Genomic DNA, 12,371 nt, shown 5'->3' on the forward strand with positions numbered 1-12,371 from the left:
CTCAGCAGTTGCCACAGGAATGCTCCCTGGGTCATTCCTCTCTAGCCTGGTGAGAGGCCTTGAGCTTAATTGCCCAAAGCCCTGAACTTTAGACTTCCTTAGAGCAGATAGCAGGGCATTGAAGATGTTCTCTGAAATTTCTTCAGGACAGAATGGTGGGAGGGGGAGGCAGGGGGAGGGGGACGAAGAACCAGAGGGGGTCAGGAAGGGATGGCAGCCAAGACTGACACCGCCGTTTATGCAGCTAAGCAGCAGGGACTGGGAGGCTCAGGGGAGGCTGGTTAATTCTTAGGTCTGATGACGAGGGAGGGAGGAATGGCAGGGTGTTGGTGAGAGGGAGGGCTTTCGCTCTGAGCGGGTACTTCTGCCCCACCCAGAATCCCTAGGTGGCTGTCTTCTATGCAGTGTGACCCACGGATAGTCCAGGGCAATGACGCCCTGACTCAAGGCCAGCCCACCCCTAGCTAAGGTATGGCAAGAGGAGAGCTGGACCTGCCAGTCACGTTCTTCCCTTGTTAATTTCGGACCGCCGGCTGTCACACCCTGAATTTTAGACCCAAAGAAGAATGATTCATTCTTCTTCTTTTTTTTTTTTTTTTTTGCTTAAATAGTCTCACAAAATTGCATGATTGCATGATGGGACACACCTATCACTTCAATGTTGGTTCTCTTGGTGTAAGGATCATTTTTGAAAAATCGTAGTATAAAAACCCCATAAATGTCATCAGTTTTCCTCAGGGGTCCTCAATCATTTGATATTTAAAGGCCATTGTCTCTTTTTAAAAAAAATTTCTTGTTGAGGTAAAATTCACATAACACAAAATTCACCAGTTTAGTCATTATAAAGTATAAAATTCAGTGTTTTTTTAAAAGAATTTTTAACATTTATTTATTTTTGAGAGAAAGAGACAGAGTGTGAGCAGGGGAGGGGCAGAGAGACGGAAACACAGAATCTGAAGCAGGCTCCAGGCTCTGAGCTGTCAGCACAGAGCCTGACTTGAGGCTTGAACTCACGAACACGAGATCATGACCTGAGCTGAAGTCAGATGCTTAACCAACTGAGCCACCCAGGTGCCCTTAATTCAGTGGTTTTTTAGTGTATTTATAATGTTGTGCAACTATCACCATTACTCTAATTGCAGAAAATTTCCATCAGCCCAAAAAGAAACCTCCTACTTCCCAATTCTTCCTTCTTCCTATCCCCTGGCAACCACTAATCTACTTCCTCTCTCTATGGATTTGCCTATTCTGGCAAATAGGCAATTCTGGCAAATGATTCTACTAAATAGAATCATATGGGGGCTCCTGGGTGGCTCAGTTGGTTGAGCGTCTGACTCTTGATTTTGGCTTGAGTCATAATTCCAGGGTCGTGGGATCGAACCCCATGTCGGACACTGAGCATGGAGCCTGCTTGAGACTGACTCTCTCTCTCTCTCTCTCTCTCTCTCTCTCTCTCTCTCCTCTCTGCCCCTTTCTCCCACTCATGCTCTGTCTCTCTAAAAATAAAAGATATAATCATACAATTTGGTGTTTTTTGCCTGACTTTTTTCATGGGACATGTTTTCAAGGTTCATCCATGTTGCAGCAGGTACCAGTGCTCTGCTCCTTCTTATGGTTGAATAATATTCCAGTGGGTGGACATACCTTATTTAGTTTACCCATTCATCAGTGAATGGGCATTTGGGTTATTTCCATTTTTTGGCTATGAATAATGCTGCTACTTTCCTGAACTCATTTATTAGCTCTGATATTGTGTATGTGTGTGCGCGTGTGTGTGTGTGTGTGTGTTCTTTAAGGTTTCCTATACACAAAATTGTGTTTGCAAATAGAGATTTTGGAGATTTGCAGTGTAGATGCCCTTTCTTTCTTTCTTTCTTTCTTTCTTTCTTTCTTTCTTTCTTTCCCTCCCTCTCTTCCTTCCTTCCTTCCTTCCTTCCTTCCTTCCTTCCTTCCTTCCTTCCCTAGTTGCTCTAACTACAAATTCCAGTACAATGTTAAATAAAGTGGCAAAAACAAGCATCCCTGTCTTGTTCCTGATCTTATAAGGAAAGCTTTCAGTCTTTCATCATTAAGTGTAATGTTAGCTGTGGGTTTTTCATAAATGCCCTTTATTTGAGAAACATCCTTTCTATTCCTAGGCTGTGGAGTGTTTTAATCATGGAATGGTATTGGATTTTGCCAAATGCCTTTTCTTCATTAAGATGACCATATATATTTTTTCCTTCATTCTGTTAATGTGGTGTAGTACGCTGACTTATGTGTGTTGGACCGCTCTTGGGTTCCTGGAATAAATCCCGCTTGGTCATGGTGTATAATCTTTTAATATGCTTCTGGATTCAGTTTGCTAGTATTTCACCAAAGATTTTTGCATCCATATTGATAAAGGATATTAGTCCGTAGGGGATTTTTTGTGATGTCTTCAGCTGGCTTTGGTGTCATGGTAATATTGACATCACAGAATGAGGTAGGAAGATGTTCCTTTCTCTTCTGTTTCTTGGAAGAGTTTGAGGAGGATTGGTGTTCATTTTTTAATGTCATATAGAATTTACTAGTGAAGCTATCAGCCATTCTTTTTTTGAAGAGCCTACTAGGCTGTCAACCTTGTTGATTTTCCCTTTCTGAACTTTTAGCTATTTTAGACTAGCTCCTTATTGATTGATGACCTTTTGGGTGATTTAAATGATGTTCCAATATCACTTATATCAGTAGAAAATTCTGCTTTTTTTTTTTGCAAGACTTTAAGTGTTACTTGGTAGTAAAAATTGTCATTGTACTTGCATTGTTTTGCATTACAGTTGAAATGGAAAAGGAAGATGCTAGTTTTTTAAGTTTATTTGTTTATTTTGAGAGAGAGAGACAAAGCAAAGGAAGGGACAGAGAGAAAGGGAGAGAGAGAATCCCAAGCAGGCTCTGCACTGCCAGTATAGAGCCCGACATGGGGTTAGAATCCATGAACTGTGAGATCACAACCTGAGCTGAAGTCAAGAGCTGGACGCTTAACCAACTGAGCCACGCAGGCACCCCAGAAGATGCTAGTTTTAATGAAAGGTGATGTTCGAGTGAGGCCTCATTTCTTATTCATCATTTAACATTTTTGCGTTTATTTTTTGTTTACTGCATAGCATCATAAATTTAGGGATTCAGATAATGACAACTAAGTATGCAAGAAGCAGGGGCGCCTGGGTGACTCAGTTGGTTAAGCGACTGACTATTGGTTTCAGCTCAGGTCATGATCTCAGGGTTCCTGAACTTGAGCCCTGCATCAGGCTCCATGCTGGGCACCTGCTTGGGATTCTCTCTCTCCCTCCTTCTCTGTCCCTCCCCTGTTCAAACTCTCTCTCTCAAAATAAATAAATTTTTTAAAAATGCAAAAAAACACCCCCAAACCCTGGATTCTAAAACTACAAACATCAAAATATATGGTGCTAAATTCAATAAATAGATAAAACAAAAAATTTGCAAATGGACTTTAGAGATGAGCATGCACGATGTTCATTAGGGAATAATTTTAGGATCAATGCCTGTAAAAACAAAGGAAAGGAAACAGGACCGAGCAGAGGAGAAGTCAGCCTGTGCTAAGAGCCCAACAATATCCTTAGCCAAGCTATAGGTCACACAGGGGCTGGATGGCCCTTCAGAATGGTTGTGCACTGAGAGTAGTTGTGCACTGAGAAAAGTGTGTGGGCCTTTATACTGTATATTGCTCACTCCTTGGATGCAAACTGCTATGGAAGGAGGCGGAACCTTGGGTGAGGTCACTTTCTCTAGGGGAGGCACTCCCCAAAGCTGAGTCTGTCTTCTAGCAGCTGGGGATAAGTTCTTCATTCCTGAGGGTGTCTGGAAGGCACCTCCCAGTGCTGCCCACAGATCATAGCATATATGAAAAATTTAGAATCTGATGTAAGAGAGAAAAGAAAGCTTACTCAAAACTACTGCTGGAATAATCGATTATGAGAAAAATACACTTTAAGCCTTTGCCTTCTATTTTATCCTTACATTAGTTTCAGATTAAAGAATTAAATGGAAAAGAACACAAGAAATACAGCTAAATATTCATCAGACAGGAGAGGGGAAAAGTAAGGTAAAATAATGCTAAGGAAATGATAAATAGATTTGATTACATAAAAACAACACAAGGGGTACGTGGGTGGCTCAGCCAGACTCTTGATCTGAGCTCAGGTCTTGATCTCAGGGTCATGAGTTCAAGCCCTGCATTGGGCTCCACGCTAGGCATGAAGCCTACCTAAGAAAAGAGAGAGAGAGAAACCACAAAAACTTTATGTGAAACATTACACACAAAATTAAAAGGCAAACAACAAACTGGGAATATATTTGCAAAAAATGCAAATTTTTTTTATATGAAAAAAATGTTAGCAAGGACGTGGAGAAATTGGAGCCTTGTGCATTGTTGGTGAGAATGTAAAATGGTACAGCTGCTGTGGAAAATCCTGTGGCAGCCCCTCAAAATATGAAACATAAGACTACATATGATCCAGAAATTCTGCTTCTGGATATGTACTCAAAAGGATGGGAAACAGGGACTTGAAGAGATATTTGCACACCCACGTTCATAGCAGCGTCATTCACAACAGCTCAGAGGTGGAAACAACCTAAATGCCATCAACAGGTGAACAAGACAAACCAAATGTGGCAAATACATACAATGAAATATTATTCAGCCTGGAAAAGGAAGGGAATGCTGACACCTGCTGCAACATACCAACTTTCAGGATGGCTAAAGGCCAATGATGAACCTTGAGGACACAATGCTGAGTGGAAAAAGCCAGACATAAGAGGACAGGTATTGTGTGATTCCACTTATATGAGGGACTTATATGAGGGACCAACAATAGTCAAATACAGAGACAGAAAGCAGAGCAGTGGTTACCGGATGGGGCAGGGGCGATTGAGGAGTCACTGCGTAGTGGGTACGGAGTTTCTGTTCGGGATGATGGAAGAGCCCTGAAATGGGTGATGGTGAAGGCTGTACGACATTGTGAATGTACTTAACTGGACACTAGAAAGTGGCTAAAATGATCAATTTTATGTTATGTACATTTATCACCCATGAAAAAAGAGAAAAATAGCCCAACATTTCTACACTGAGATAAAGCAAAAGATGGAAAAGGGCAATTCACAAGACGACTACAATAAGATGACCTCTGGGTGCATAAGAATACTTAACTTCATAAGCAGCTTAAGGAGATATAAATGAAACGATCAAAGTAACATTTGTCATCTATAAAAGTTGAGAAATTATTTTATGTTGATATTTGATTATAGTGTTAGTATTATCACAGCAGTGTGAACATGCACAAACCTTCTGGCAAGTATCTTGCAAATTATGCCAAGGGTGTTTTAAATATTCATATTTGTTGACCCAAAGTGCACCTGTGAGGAGTGTACACTGAGGAAACAGCCGGAGATGCAGGCAGAGTCACCACTTGAGCAAAAGAACAGAGGAAGCGAGATCTTCACTTACCATGTTTGTGGCAAAGAATTCCAGGGAAACGGGAGAGCAAGTGCAGAGGACACAGGACTGGAGAATGCCGGGTGTGTTTGAGGAACAGCAAGGAGGCTAGTGTGCCTGGCTGATGTGGAGTGAGCAAGGGGCTGAGTGTTAGGAAATGAGGACAGAAAGTTAGAGGAGCCAGGTCAGGGAGGGCCTTGAAGGCCACAGTAAGGACTTTGGATTTTACTCTGAGTGACCTATGAAGCAGTTGGAAGGTTCCAAGCAGAGGCCATGAGCTAAGTTCTAAAAGGAGCACTGGCTGCTATTTGGAACAGAGTCCATTAAAGGCCAAGGACAGAGGAGGCACGGGGCAGTTAGAAGGTTATCAGAATATCCAGGCAAGAGAGGGTGATGGCTTGGACTTGAGAGATTCTATTTTGATGGCAGAGCTGGTGGATTGGATGAGATAAGGACAGGAGTCAGGCGACTCCACGGGTTTGATCTGAACAATAGGGTGAATGATGGTCCTGATGACTGGGATGAACAGCACTGGGGGAGACGGAGGTTTTTGGAGGATGGAATCCAGGGATTGACCGACAGTGAGGTGTCTGCTCCGTGGTCACATCAGCTTATTCTACGGAAGTCTGTAATCGTGTGTCTATTCCCTGTATCCCTTTATGTCCTTCGATGTTTCTTCCAGAAGACCCCATCTCTGGTCTGCAGCTTCACACAAAACGGAAAGGAGCAGAGAAACCATATGTTGACGACAAGGCACATTAACTTGTTCCAGGAGCTAACATTATCAGAATGGAGGAGAATGGAATCTCTACTGGGGTGAGGTATATAAGTGATGGGTCCCCATAATTATTCCATGAAGACTTGACTGGTAATTAACCTGAGGAGGAAAAATGAATTAATGGACAGTGAAAAACACTGACGAATCTGTTACCTAAGGTGTGTCCCAAAATTGCTGCCAATCGACATATGTGTTTTAAACTAAGGAATAAAATATTCTTAGAAGCCAATTTGTTGACAGTCTGTGTTGGGCTTTGCCCTGGAATTCAAATGTACTTTTACCCACTCTGCAAGAGTATCCAAAGTACTGAAAAAATTTATTCATATTGATAACCCCATACCTATACAGGTATTAGATTTAATCCTCTTTTTTATTTATCAGCTTACCCCACAATGTGGGCCCAATAAATAGGGCAGCTCTTATAATATTGTTGAGCACATAAGAAAATACGGAGCATGTTAATTATATCTGTGCGTTAACGTCCTTCTACGCGTGGTAGTGCCATGTCACAGGTCATGAGGGGGCAGAGCAGGTCTTTGGTGTCACCTACCAGTCAAAAAGACACAAAGTCAATTTTATTCTTCTGAATTTGGGCCCCAGCTTCAGAAAATAGCAACATCAAGAGGCACCTGAGTGGCTCAGCCGGTTAAATGGTTAAGTGTCCATGCTGAGCATGCAGCCTGCTTGGGAGTCTCTCGCTCTCTGCCCCTCCCCCACTCTGTCTAGCACACCAGTGCGCTCGCTCTTTCTCTCTCTCAAAATAAACATTAAGAAAAAAACAAAAAACAAAAAAAAAACAAAGTAGGACTCTTAGAATTACATAGTTTATCCATGTTGAAGAACAGCGCAATCACTGTTGAAATTAAGGTGACATTCAAAATGGCCATCACACTTCTACACGCGGGAGCCCTGAAAATGTGTGCAGCTGCTGTATCTCAGAAGACTCCCACTCGGTTGGTGGTAGCAGTTCTGAGGCTAATTGGTGGTGGCTGGGTCACAGGGCTATGTGCGAGCTGCAGGAGAGGCTTTGAATGCGATTATCTGGCTGTTTTAGCTCCAACTGGTATGGGGACCAGTCTTTGCCCTTCGTGATAAGGTACAGTGCAGGGAATCCTCCAAAAACAGAGGGGTTCAGATGCTTAATGGCCAAAACAAATGACCAATGTCAGCCGCATGTAACAGAAAATCCAGCTATCTTCTCATATAATAAGCAGCTCAGAGGGAGGCAGTTTAAGTCTGGGGCAGTGACTCAACAATGTCATTCTTTGTAACCTGTTGACATACTGCCTAATGGGTCCAAGGTGGTACCTTCAGCCAGCACATCTAGGTTCAAGACCAGAAGAAGAGGACAAGGCAAATCTTTTCTGAGAATCCTCAGCAGACATCCCCTTTGTCTCATTGACCAGACTTGTGTCATGAAGCCCGCCCTGGAAATGAGGGAAGTTAGAAAATTATCTAGCTGCCCCTCCACTCCCCAAAGTGGAATTTTGTAATAAGAAAAGAGGGGAAAAAAATAGAGTGAACAACAAGCACTGTTTGCTTCGATTAGCACTGAGCCTGAAAAGATGACTAGAATCGCCCACCTTCTCCCCATGTGTCTCTCTAATCTCATGTAGTCTCAAAGCCAACCTCATAGGGCAGGACTGCTCAGTCCCTGGCACAAGTGTGTGTGGGGGGGGGGGGGATGGGGAGGGGTTTGCTGTTGGAAGTTCTGGTCACTGGCTGCAGACAGTTCTGCTGAAGAGCCCCTAGCCTCCATTCTCCTCAACCTCTATGATGTCACATTGGAGCTTCTTTCCTTCCACCCTGGGCTGTGGCTTCCGAGGCTGCTGTGGCCATGGGGCTCCTGGAGCCAGCTGGGGCGAGGGAGCCTGGTGACTCTGATCTCCCCTGGGGGTGCAGGAGGTCCAGCCATGCCAGTCTTGAAGGACGCCATGCCCCTTATGAAGGAGCCCCATCCCCTGCCTCAGGCCCCGCTTCCCTGGATCCTCCCAAGCCTGTTTGCTGCCTTCAATGTGGTGCTGCTGGTAGTTCTCAGTGGCCTTTTCTTTGCGTTCCCGTGAGTCTCCCTCCCACACAAGCCACAGGTTTCCTACAGAGACAGAAAGGAAGATAGATAATGACAGTGCAGAGGAAGGGGAAGTGTGGAAGAGGGGCGAGAGAAGGGAGGATACTCTAGGCAGAGGGAATCGAAGGTGCAAAGGCACGGGTATATAGTGCTTGGTGCCTCTGGGAGCTGCAGGTGGCCCGTAACACTGGGTGACATTTGGTGGAGTCTCTAAAGATCTGTCACCAGCCTGGATATTTAGAGCAGGCTTCAAGGGGTTCAGAACCACTTGGGTTCTGACCAAGTGGACCAGGTTCAGAGAGAACTTCACCTCCCCACCCCCACCCCAGATCAGGGCTGAGCCCCGCTCTGGTCTCAGTTGCAGGTGGCTGGCCCAGAATGGGGAGTGGGCTTTTCCTCTTGTCACAGGCCTCCTCTGTGTCCTCACCTTCTTCAGTCTCGTTTCACTCAATTTCTCAGACCCGGGCATCTTGCATCAAGGTGAGGCATTGGTCCCTGGGAGAAGGATGTAACCTCTCCTGAAGGGCTCCTTCCATCTCCCCTCCTCGGGCCTCAGGACCCTTTCAATGCACATCCTCATTTTCCTAGGCCCTGCCTCTGGCACTTCATCGTCTAAGCCACGGAGATGTGGAAAACCAGATTTCTGGAGTTTTCCAGTTGCTTTGGGTGGGGGAAGAAGCCAGCCCTTTGAAACCACTCAGTTCTCCCTTCGTCCTTCCCACTGCACAAACTCCTTAAAGCATCAGTCACAGTTTCAAAGGGCTGAGTCCTCACAGAACACTTCTGGCTGGAAACTTACCTTCCCTTTGAATGCCAGCCTCTCTGTGCTTGGGCAGATTGCTCAGTGGGGAATAGGGATGCCCCTGCCCATCTCTTCCCCACACTTCCTGGAGCCCAGTAATGATAGGGAGCTGGCCTCCCTACCCCCGGAGCAGCAGACTGATGGAAGGCCCTCTTACTGCTGCCCAATCCTCTTCCTGTGACAGGCTCCAATGAACAGGGCCCCATGATGGTGCATGTGGTGTGGGTGAACCAGAGGGCCTTCCGTCTGCAATGGTGCCAAAAGTGCTGCTTCCACCGCCCGCCCCGGACCTACCACTGTCCCTGGTGCAACGTCTGTGTGGAAGTGAGTGCCCTTCTTGACTGCCCACCTGCCCCCACCCTGCCCCTGCCCAGGAGGCCCACCCACACCAGCTCCTGTGGCGGGTGTGAAACCACTTCCAGGATCGCTAAAGGCCAAGGGTGGCAGTAACTCCCAGCCACTCTTGGTCACTCATGCAGGTCACTACCTGTCACCTGTCCTGGGAGGTTGGCCCTTGCCTGTGCAGGTGCTGACACGCAGAGGCATCCACACCTATGCTGGACCTGGTTAGGCCAGGGGGAGAAAGACACTCGTGTCTTCCCCCAGGCTTGCTGACACTAGGTGCCCAAGGCCCTCAGGCTGGCTGTAGGCCTGGCCAGGGAAGCTTCGCCTGTCTTCTTTGCATGTCCAGGTCAGAGGGTCTCCTGGGGTCCGAGTGCTGAGCTGTCTCATGTGCACCCGCTACACAGGTTTACAAATGTGCTGTCTTATCTGGTCCTTACAATCCGGGGAGGCAGCCTGAGCAAGGGTATTATTATCCTTATTCAATGGATGAGAAAACAGAGTCCCAGAAATATTCTGTGTCCTGCCCAAAGTTAAACCAGGATGTGTCCCACAGAAGACCAGGAAGGCCTTGTCTCTAAAGGCCTCTTGATATATGACCTTGTGAGCCATGGAGACTTAACAGTGCTCTAACCATAGAAATGCCAGCATTAAGGATTTTGTGGCTGGGTTTCTCCCTAGGGATGGGAGCCAGTTTGAGGGGCCAAGGGTAGGCGGCCTTTGGGAAAGGGGGTAAAACCTCTGATTAGGGGTGCTCCAAGCCTGCCCCCTCCCTCTTGCCCAGGACTTTGACCACCACTGCAAATGGGTTAATAACTGCATCGGTCACCGCAACTTCCGCTTCTTCATGCTGCTGGTCCTGTCCTTGTGCCTCTACTCGGGTGCCCTGCTGGTGACCTGCCTGATCTTCCTGGTGCGCACAACCCACCTGCCCTTCTCCATGGACAAGGCCATGGCGTATCCGCTGTGGGACCCACGTAGGGAGTACTGAGGAGAGCGCGGGGTGGGGATGAGGGGCAGGCTTAGCGGGAAGGGGGGGGAGGGGGGGGAGGGGGGGAGGGGGGGTCGTCCTCCTCCCCCCCCCAATGGTGTACGGGGAGAACCCCCAGGGACTAGGTGGGGGTGGGCAGGGCCAGGGAGATGGGCGGGGCTAGAAGGGACGGGGAAGAGTTGAGAATCTACCAGGGTCATGATGGGGAATGCTAAAGGTGGCACGGGGCCTGGGGAGGGTAGTGGGGTGTGGTGTACCGGGCGGAGCGCGGGGAGCGGATGGAAGGTCCCGGTTGAGGGCGGGGCTGTTGGGGCGGAGTCGGACGAGGGGCGGGGCCAGGGAGGAAGGTCCCGAGGCTCTGCTCCTTAGCTGGTGCGCAGCATCCTGGTGACCGTACCCGCCGCCGGCTTCCTGGTGCCACTCTTCCTGCTGCTGCTGATCCAGGCCATGTCGGTGAGCGCGGCCCAGCGCTCCTGCGAGGGTAAGGTACGCGAGGCCGAGCGGGACGCGGGGATACCGGGCTGTGGGTGGTCACCTTGCGCCTCCGGGACCTCTGCCCTTTCCGCTTTGTGCACCGCCCTGGTGCCTAACGGCCTGACCTGCCTCGAATGCCTCCAGAAGGGCCATTAGCCCTTCTGGACCTAGACGCATCTCAAATCCACCTGCTCCTAGAGCTCGGTGGTCACTCTCCTTCCTGGGTGCACTGCATCGAGGGCCTACTGTGTGCTAGGCCATGTGTGCTTAATTTTGAGCGTTGGGCGGAGAGATGAGTAAGGCTTCATCCTGCGCTTGTGTTAATAGGGTAACTGAAATCAGAATAACACCCGCCAGACGCCGGTGAACGCTGCGAGAAAGGGCCTCTCCCACTTTGAGTAGCGCAGACTCAGAGAGGAACTTGAGTTCTGGGAGGACCGCTGTGTGGCGTGGGGCGTGCCGCTTAGTGGTTTGGGACCGTCAGAAAACGGAGAGAGCAAATGTGAGGGGCGCAGCCTGCAGAAAGGCAGGGAAGCCTGCCAGTCTGTCGAATGTGGGTAGGACGGTGAGGAAACGGTGGTAATTGGAGCAGAAGATGGCATGGGAAATCAAGTGGACTGCTCGGGATTGGCCGGAATGAAAGGGCTCAGAAAGTCAGGTAGAGAATTTGGTCTTAATCCAGTGGAAACCTGGCAGCCACGATAGGATTTTTTTTTTTTTTTTTTTTTTAACGTTAGACTTCACCTTGTTTCGGTGCACAGTTATATGAGTTTTGACGTGCAGTCCTGTCCTGTAACCACCACCATAATCAAGATTTACAACAGCTCCATCACCCCACAGAAAACTCCCTCACGGCCTTCCGTAGCCAGTTTCCCTGTCCACAGCCTCTCGCAGCCACTGTTCTGCTTTCTATCCCTATAGTTTTCCCTCTTCCAGTGGCTCATATAAATGGAATCATAGCCTTTTGAGTCTGGCTTCTTCCACTTCGCATACTGCATTTGAAATGCATCTATGTTGCTGCCCATATCAGTAGTTTCTTCCTTTTTATTGCCACGCAGTATTGCAACATGTGGATATACATACCCCCACTTGTTTATCCATTTGCTGATGGAAGCGTATTTCGGGTTGTTTCCGGTTTTCGGCGATTATAAACATTGGTGTACAGGCACGTGAACATACATTTTCATTTCTTTTTGGGTAAATGCTTAGGCGTGGTATTGCTGGGTCATATGGTAACTGTACATTTAACTTTATGAGGCCGTCAAATTGTTTCCCCAAATGGCTGCATTCCCACTGTGCATTTCCACAGTCAATGTGTGAGAATTTCAGTTGCTCTACATCTTCACTAACATTTGGTATTGTCAGTTTTTTCGTTTTTAATTTTTTAAAATGTTTATTTATTTTTGAGACAGAGAGAGAGAGACTGCACAGAGTGCAAGTGGGGGA

The 12,371-nt window shown here is 47.2% G+C and overlaps 1 protein-coding gene and 1 long non-coding RNA gene across 6 annotated transcripts in view; one reads left to right on the top strand and one right to left on the bottom strand.

The window, feature by feature from the left end:
* Positions 1–6,564: 6,564 nt before the first annotated feature.
* Positions 6,565–7,978, bottom strand: LOC147577397 (uncharacterized). 2 transcript variants are annotated; one of them, XR_015240233.1, is made up of 3 exons: positions 7,832–7,978; positions 7,557–7,675; positions 6,565–6,794 (listed from the first exon to the last, which is right to left on the bottom strand). It is a non-coding gene; the product is annotated as an uncharacterized LOC147577397 (long non-coding RNA). The 2 variants fall into 2 exon arrangements; XR_015240232.1 differs by lacking the exon at positions 6,565–6,794 and having other exon boundaries at positions 7,051–7,675.
* A 94-nt stretch (positions 7,979–8,072) lies between these two features.
* The window catches only part of ZDHHC19 (zDHHC palmitoyltransferase 19), a 42,376-nt gene continuing 38,077 nt past the window's right edge, over positions 8,073–12,371 (top strand). For 2 of the 4 annotated variants that reach the window (XR_015240231.1, XM_086675122.1), the window contains exons 1-5: positions 8,073–8,307; positions 8,675–8,796; positions 9,303–9,442; positions 10,245–10,417; positions 10,832–10,932. Coding sequence is in view for 3 of the 4 variants with exons in the window: in XM_086675122.1 (XP_086531248.1) it covers positions 8,162–8,307; positions 8,675–8,796; positions 9,303–9,442; positions 10,245–10,417; positions 10,832–10,932 (682 nt within the window). In the remaining variant the exon portion in view is untranslated. Of the gene's footprint in view, positions 8,308–8,674; positions 8,797–9,302; positions 9,443–10,244; positions 10,418–10,831; positions 10,938–12,371 lie in introns of all 4 variants that reach the window. The other 2 variants (XM_086675120.1, XM_086675121.1) reach the window with 1 other exon arrangement.

This window comes from Puma concolor, chromosome C2, assembly GCF_028749965.1.
Source record: "Puma concolor isolate L17-30 chromosome C2, mPumCon1.1.hap2, whole genome shotgun sequence".
Taxonomy (NCBI): domain Eukaryota; kingdom Metazoa; phylum Chordata; class Mammalia; order Carnivora; family Felidae; genus Puma; species Puma concolor.